At 39.1% G+C, this 7823-nt stretch overlaps 1 protein-coding gene across 4 annotated transcripts in view; it reads left to right on the top strand.

The window, feature by feature from the left end:
• The first annotated feature begins 1235 nt into the window (after window positions 1-1235).
• LOC115754663 (mitochondrial inner membrane protein OXA1-like) overlaps window positions 1236-7823 on the top strand; it is a 32460-nt gene continuing 25872 nt past the window's right edge. The window contains exons 1-2 of one of the 4 annotated variants that reach the window (XM_048275969.1): window positions 1236-1401; window positions 1941-2063. In XM_048275969.1, the coding sequence (XP_048131926.1) occupies window positions 1964-2063 (100 nt within the window). In that variant the 5' untranslated portion in view covers window positions 1236-1401; window positions 1941-1963. Of the gene's footprint in view, window positions 1423-1940; window positions 2088-7823 lie in introns of all 4 variants that reach the window. The other 3 variants (XM_048275971.1, XM_048275968.1, XM_048275966.1) reach the window with 3 other exon arrangements.

Raw genomic sequence — 7823 nt, 5'->3', positions numbered from 1 at the left:
AATATGTAATCTGCTTGCATTTGAGTAAATGATCTTATGCAATGTTGTTAATGGCTTACATTGGCATAGTATGATAGTAAAGATAGAGTATTGCTTGTGCGTTTGTCATACACGTATTGCCTTGAACTCACGTTGTCTACAGGTTGCGTGGTAAGATGATCTCATACCTTAAACTTATATATTTCATTTATCGGGCTTTGGCTCACTCCTTATTTTTCAGACATGTAGAAAGGTCCCTTAGACATGACAATGGAGAGGACGAAATGATGCTAATAGCCATCGACCTCCGAGTTGGATAGTAGCTTGGTTAACATTTTAGCTCACTTTTGGTGTAGTATGGGAGTGGAGGTGCTAGTTGACTCGATCATTTTCTCGTGACTTTTGTATTTTGTTTGGACGATATAGTAAAATTTTAAAGTGATGTTTAGTATAACTAAACGATGCATAAGTGTATTAATTAAACTCGTGCGATTTCTTATACAGGTGTGGTGAAATTTTTATTGTGTTTTCGTATGCATAATTACTAATTAAAAGGTAAAATGAGAAGGGACACGTGCAAGACGTGATGTCCTAAGGTGTCACAATGTTGAGCTAATGAGATTTAGCTTACACGTCAAATTATCGTGTCTTTCTTAAATTCCATCAAATCAAGTAGGATTTTGTGAAAATGTCGATATGATGTACAGACTAGGTGAGTGGGCTCGTCTAGCATATTTTTTTCACGGTAACAGAATCACCAGAACCGACTCATAGACCCCAAAAAAGATAACATCACTCACACCTGAGTCACATTAAAAGGATGGACAAATCATGTCCGCACCGGCCACATTTAGCAGTGATGTCGAGTCGGGTTAAAACAACATAGTGCCAGGCTCGAGCTTGACTCGAATCGTGAATTCGAAACTCTGATCTCAATCTTGATTAAGTACTTTTTTCTACGCTCGAACTCGACCCATTACACAACTCGACATAATCAAAGCTTGACTCGACTTTAGATATATAAAACTCAACATACTCAGATTTTCCGGGCTTGATCGAACTCGGCTGAGGTCGAAATACTTGCACTCGCCCTTTTTTTTTTTTTTCTGTTTTTGAAAAAAGTAACATTAGATGGGAGCTCTTTGTAACAGTGGACACAAACAAGTGAAGCCCAATCTTGAAGGGCCCAATGAAGATCCCTCTTCGACAGACATCGTCGTCATCTCAAAGCCCAGTTTCTTACCTCTTATTCATGCGAATATCTCGCGACTCTCAAGCTCTCTCGTGAGTTTCTCAACCTAGTCAGAGAGACGACGCAGTTGCTGTCTGTTTCTTTGCTGTTCAGGTTTGGTCGATTCGATCAGCTCCTCGCTTCACACCCCAAGGCGAGTTTCGGCAGATCGTCGGACATTAAATTTTCCCGCAAGCTGGAATAATTCAACGGTACGTTCGTTCCGGCAAGCTCTTTTTTTTTTTATGTTTCGCGTTTCCTTGGAGTGAGATTTATGCGGGGTTTTGGATCGAGCAGTGTTGCTCACTGAGTCCACGAACGCTTCGAATTTGAGCTCGCCAAGTGAATGGCGGCGCGCAAAAACGTTTCGCGTTTCAGTAATCTTCTCGAACTTTTTTTTCTCATTCTAAGGTACCGCGGGAAATGTTTTGTGTTTCTCTCGCTGCACTAATTACTCAAAATTTGCCAGCTTTTTGCTGATGTTATGCGGAATCGTGTTTTCTCTCCGGTTTGCTTCTAAATGTGGTGTAGCTAAGGGTGCACAGTAAAAGATCTGGTGGGGAATTTTGTCGAGCATCTGGCAGACCCGCCAGCTCACGTGGGTTTGTTGGTGATTCTGAGCTCCATTTTTTTAAGTGGGTGGCTATTGCTTCGTTGTGCTCACGTGTCCTTAGCGCGTTTGGCTTATCTTATTCAGTCTGCAATTTGATACATAAACTCTTTCTTGTTAGGGAGAGTGCACTCCTGTTGCCAATGGCCTTTAGACATAGCCTCTGTAAGCGATCAGGCCTGATTGCTCAGAGGTATCGTGCATCGTTTACCTATATTCCTCAGCGCAATGAGGATCACGGAGGTAACATGCCTGATGTCGATCCAAATCAGCCATTGATATATCTTGTTTACTTCCCCCGTAGTTGGTTACTTATGTTGCTGTTACTCCAAAACTAACTATGTGGTTATAGCAAGCTCGGCATTATCTTAAGTTTGTGAGAATCACAATTAGGAACTTAACAATTGGAAGTGATGAAATTTGTGCTTTTACCATTATCCAACAATATTTTTCAGCAATGAGAAAATATTTCAAAGCTGTTCTTATATTCACCTTAAAAATTTTGCTTAAAAAGTTTGCCAACATAACATAGAGTAAGGATTACGACTTTCTTTTCTCGTAAATTCCAATTGTTGGCAATTTTCCATTTTTCTGGAGTTCCAATGGTTGAACTTATTGGTTTGCTTTCAAGCTGTTTTAAGCTCCCTTGCCGCACGTTGAATTTTGGTGCTACATCAATGAGCTGCCTTTTGCAATCTCATGGTGCAGACAGCCACACATGTTTTTTGAACTGTTTCCTGCTTTATTGCATATGGATCCATGTGCTGTATAGTTGATGTTATGTTTCATTTTCTGTAGATAATTAAGCCACGCATGGAGGAGATAAAAGCAGAAATGGATGCAAAGGTATGACTGGGGATCTTGTATTCTGCATGACATTTTACCCTTGTTCAAGTGTGCAGCTTCTTTTGTCTTATTAGGACATGTATTGCTGCAAAGTTTCTACTTGGGCTTGAATTTCCACTGTATGCCGGATCTGCATGTGAATTTCTACTTGTGCGCCCCCAAAGTTTTCGCAAGCATGAAACACATGAAGCTTGGTGGAGGAGCTTCTTTTTGAGATGTCTCCTCCTTCCTTGCCTCTCATATCCTCACTTGTCGATAAAGTTCAAGATCTTTGTCTAGCGTGGCATGACCGGCTCCAATAAGCAGACTGCATGTCTACATATATTGTACTGTGTGTGTATGATTTCTTTAAAGAGTTTACCTTGATGAACTACCTGAAACTGCCGTTTTGCCTATCTGGGCCAATATCATTGATTTTCTCAACTCTGGATATTGACATTTGGGTAGCCCAATGTGTGTATGGACTGTTTCACGTGTTATTTGACGGAACATTACGGCAATTGTCAAGAACTTATGGTTTTCCTTTTTTCCAAACAAAATTCTAGGGTTTGTTTCAGATGAAAGCTATGTATATGTCTTCCTTGTGTCTTTTAGGGTATGGATCCAATTGCCATGGCTGAAGGTCAGGGAAAGATGAAGCAATTGTTCAAAGAGTAAGAAACCCTCTCGTGCCTATGCCATTGAACCACTAGTATTAGTTGCTTAGCTGCCATTCATCCCCCTAGTAATGCTTTATGTGTAGAAAAAAATAGAGGGAAGAAGAAAAGCCAAATGGATGGGGGACACGGAACATTGGCAGTTTTCTTTTTGGAAGTCCATCTTCTCATTCATTTTTGTAAGCGACGAAAGTGATCATTTTTAGGGAAATATATTCCAATAATAAAGCACAATTGCCAAATTAGAAAAAGGGACGGATGCACATTCACCCCTCTGGCTATGGTTGGTCCATTGGAAAGTTGTTTATCAGCATTTTTCACGAGCCGTTGCTAATTGCTAGACTAGACTATGTTGTATGACAAAATGGTTAGACCATGAGGCTGCAAATTATATTATGCGCAAATACTAGAAAATTGAACAAAGGAATGCAGGAGAACTAGGAGGATGGTTTAGGGGCCAATGAACTCATCAAATGAACTGAACATATGCATATGCACGTAAGGTCCGAAAAAAGATTAAACATGTGAAAAATGAAATTTTTAAGACTTGAATTATTGAAAAAATTGAATTTGATTGTTGAAGTTGTACATATAAGATTTGGGAGGATTTACTTGGTTTAAAACTTAGATTGAATGAAAATTTTTATCATTTTTTTTTTCATGAAAGTATCCAGTTGTGGGAACTACGTAATTTTGTAAAGGGAAATGTTTCTCTAACAAGACTATCAAGGACGGCAAAATTTCAACCGTAGATTTACACACCATCACTTCGTGTTTTGCATAAAGCACTCATTAATTGAAATATCGTGTGATCAGAAATAATTGACGATACTATCAGATCGTTAGGCTAGTAGCTTCCTTTTGCAAATTAGGCGGACATCGCCTTGAGAATTGGAGTTGGGGTGTCACAATTTTCTAATACATGCTTGGATCATGGTCAATGCCTTGCGAACTTGGTTTAGTGATGAACCCTTAGTTTTATAAACCAATGTGAGATCCAGGCGATGAATGACTGGGATTGACCTCATCATCGTCGACCAGGTGAGCACAAATATTTGCTCAAGAAGAACAGAGGAGGAGCAAATGGATTGGAATCCCGAGTAAATTGTCCTATGCTTTTGTCCTCATGGAAACAAACAACAAAACGCAAATTGCAATTACCTTGCTAAGGACCGACATATTCCCCATCCATTTGGCGCCGGCTAAATTAACTAACGCACATTTTATGGTTGTGTCCTCGAGTTAGGTACAGAAGAAAATTCATAACCTCCCTTTCAAAAGGAAATAAATCTTACTTTAGAAAGATGAGAGAGAAAGAACCTTACATTCCTACGTACAGTCCTAGCTGCTCTCCGTTATGTGCCTCTCTTGACTTCCCCTGCCATCTTCTTCTCTTTCTTTCTTGTGTTCTCTCTCCATGCATCAGCTGATAACCCTAACGATATTTGTCCGGCGACATCTTGTCAACGTGGCGGACCCGAGATTCGCGCCCCTTTTCGGCTGAGAGACGTCCAACCCGAGCGAAGTGGCTATCCGGGTTTCGATCTCTCGTGCAACAACCGAAGCCAAGCGATTCTCCAATTGCCCGACTCGCAATACTTCGTAGTCGACCTCATTAACTATGAGCAACTATATGCCGTGCTCAAGGACCCGAGCAACTGCCTAGCGAAGCGGCTTCCAAACTTGACATTTCTAGCTCGCCTTTCGTGGCGCAAGAGTGTTAGAGCTTCACTTTTGCGAGTTGCAGGGAAGATCTATCGTCAAAGCCCGAGATCGAACGGGTGGATTGCCTTAGTGATCAACGAAACAACGTGTTGTTCAGCAGATCTGGGAACTTCTACGCTTTTTGGTACTTCTCGGAATTCAGATGTCGTAACTGGACCGTGTCTGTTCCGGTGTCATGGCAATATCCAACGGATATAACTGACAGTGTTGTGCTGAAGTGGGATCAACCGGATTATCGAGTCTCCGAGAAAAGTGGTGGGAGGTGCGGGCTCAAGGGATCCGCAGGCTCCGATGTTGGATGCTTTGGTAAACATGGTACGTATGTAGATTCACTAGTTTCTGCCCAAGGTTTATGCTATCTTCGAACCAAAGTTAATGCATTAGATTTATGATTGTACAGCAACGTCCCCCTTTTCGTTTCTATGTGTATTTTCCTAACTGTGGGTAGAGTTTGAGATCGAACGATTCGATTGATTCATATTTTTTTTTTCTCTTCAGATTGTTTTACTCACAGAAATTTAACACCTTCAAGTACTCAATTCATGCATGGACTAGCCATGAACTTTTGTTTGAGATACGTTTCGATTATTACGCCGGCTTCGTTAAGGAAAAAATTAATAAAGCAATCTAAAACTCACGAATTAGTGAAAGTGATCGATGCGCATTCGCCCCTCTTTCGGGATAGGCCATTTCAAGCTAATGGAGTACTACAAGGTGAAATCTCGTTATTATGCACTTGTAGCGTGACGTGTACTGCGTAGATGAGATCGAGTTCTCGTTGTGGTTGGTCCAACTGAGGGAGGATTACCAAAAAAGTTTTAAACCTATTGCAATTATATCAATTCATTTTCAAATCTTTTGCATTTGTACCAATTCAATCCATCCAATCAATTTTGATCGAAAATGGGCGACGTAGACATTGGCCGCGTGGCAAGACCGGCCCTGACATGGACATATTTTAAAAATATTGTAAAATTTCTTTCTTTTTTCTTTACCTTTTTTTCCCCGCACCTACGGCCGACAAGGGTCGAAACGCCATCACCAGCACTAGGCAAGGGCATCACGACGCTCTCTTTGTCACATGTGGGCCGGTTTGAGGATTTTTATGGTAAACGAATTAGTTTTTGGTAAATTTATGGCAAGTATACTAGTTTAGAGTTTTTGGTGGTAGAAAAAATAGTTTATGATAAATTTGTCACAAGTGTATCAATTTGGAGTTTATTATGATAAAAAAAAAAGTTTGGGATAAATTTGTCATATTAATAATAGTGGAGTTTTTAGTGATATTAACCCAAAAAACAAATAAATTTTTAACAAGCAGGAGGACTTGATCGATGGCGAACATGCTTAAAAATAACTCCATTTAATATCATGCTTAATTATCATCAATTCAAAAATCGCTCACGGGAATCATCTTTCAACTGGCCAAATTTAGCGGTGAAATCAAGTTGAGTTGAGACAGACAGTGGTAGGCTTGAGCTCGACGCAACTCATGAATTCGAAGCTCGAAACTCGGTTCAATCTTGATTCAGTTATATTTCCCAAATCAAACTCTACTCTATATTAAACTTGATATACTCCAGCTTGACTAGAATTTAACTATATAAAACCCAACATACTAGATTTTCGCAGCTTGATCGAACTTGACACTGCTCGAAGTACATGCATTGTAAACCTAGCCTAACAAAAATTTGTGAAAAATGGGTGAGTACTTCGTATACCCATTTTACCAGCTCTACCTACGATTGAAGAAAGCGGAGCTTCAATATATTGACGCTGGACTAATAAGTGATAGCACTCATGCATTTGTACAGAATGTCTGAAAAAAAAATTAACATGCAAAAAATGAAACTTAAAACATATGAATTATTTCGGTAATCGAATTCGAATGCTGAAGTTGGAGATATATGATTAGGAATATCTACTTGAGTTCAAAATTAACAAGTGCAAAAGATTTATCATATTCTTCTTCGATGAAAAAGATTTACGTAGAACTTCGATGGGTATCCTACATTTGTAATTGTCTCTAGGGGCTTGTCCTCATGGGACCAAATAACTTTATGCAATTCACGGGGAAATTACCAAAAATCTTTTAAATCTATTGCTATTATTCTCATTCAATCTTAAACTTTTATTTTGCCAGTTTAGTCCTAAATCAATTACATTCGTACCAATTCAATTCTTCCAGCGTCACATCAACAATTTTTATCCAAAATTGGCCGAAAAGACTGAATTGACACAAATACAAAGGTTTAAGACCGAATTGGAAAAGAAAAAAGTTTAAGACTAAATTAGCACAATTGAAATAGGTTTATGACTTTTTTAGTAATTTTTCCTATAATTTTGTAAGGACATGATGTTTCGCCTTTTTTTTTCCTCATTCATTCTTTCAACACATGCCTTTGTAAGGACAACACATCCCATTCCATTTGGCCGGCTAAGTTAACTAGGGCACATTTTATGTCGTGTCCTTGAGAAGGTGCGTAAGATACTAATGATCTCTCCTTGCAAAAGGAAATATGTCTTTCTTTAGAAAGAAGAAAGAGAAGAACCTCACATTCCTAAGTAGATTCTTTGTTGGAATCACACCCAATATGAGAAAGTAAGAGGAAAAGTTATATTTGGACTTGTACTTTTACTTGGCATTTGGTGGTTGAAATGCAAGAATATTGATCAAATTATGGATAATCGTCTGTTTCCGATTTCTTAGACCTTTTTTCGTGTTTATGCCATTATTTCCTAAACTACTGTTGCTTTTTGTTGTTTCTTTTCATGT

The sequence above is a fragment of the Rhodamnia argentea genome, chromosome 3 (assembly GCF_020921035.1).
Source record: "Rhodamnia argentea isolate NSW1041297 chromosome 3, ASM2092103v1, whole genome shotgun sequence".
NCBI lineage: Eukaryota > Viridiplantae > Streptophyta > Magnoliopsida > Myrtales > Myrtaceae > Rhodamnia > Rhodamnia argentea.
This window is presented reverse-complemented; position numbering and strand designations above follow the sequence as displayed.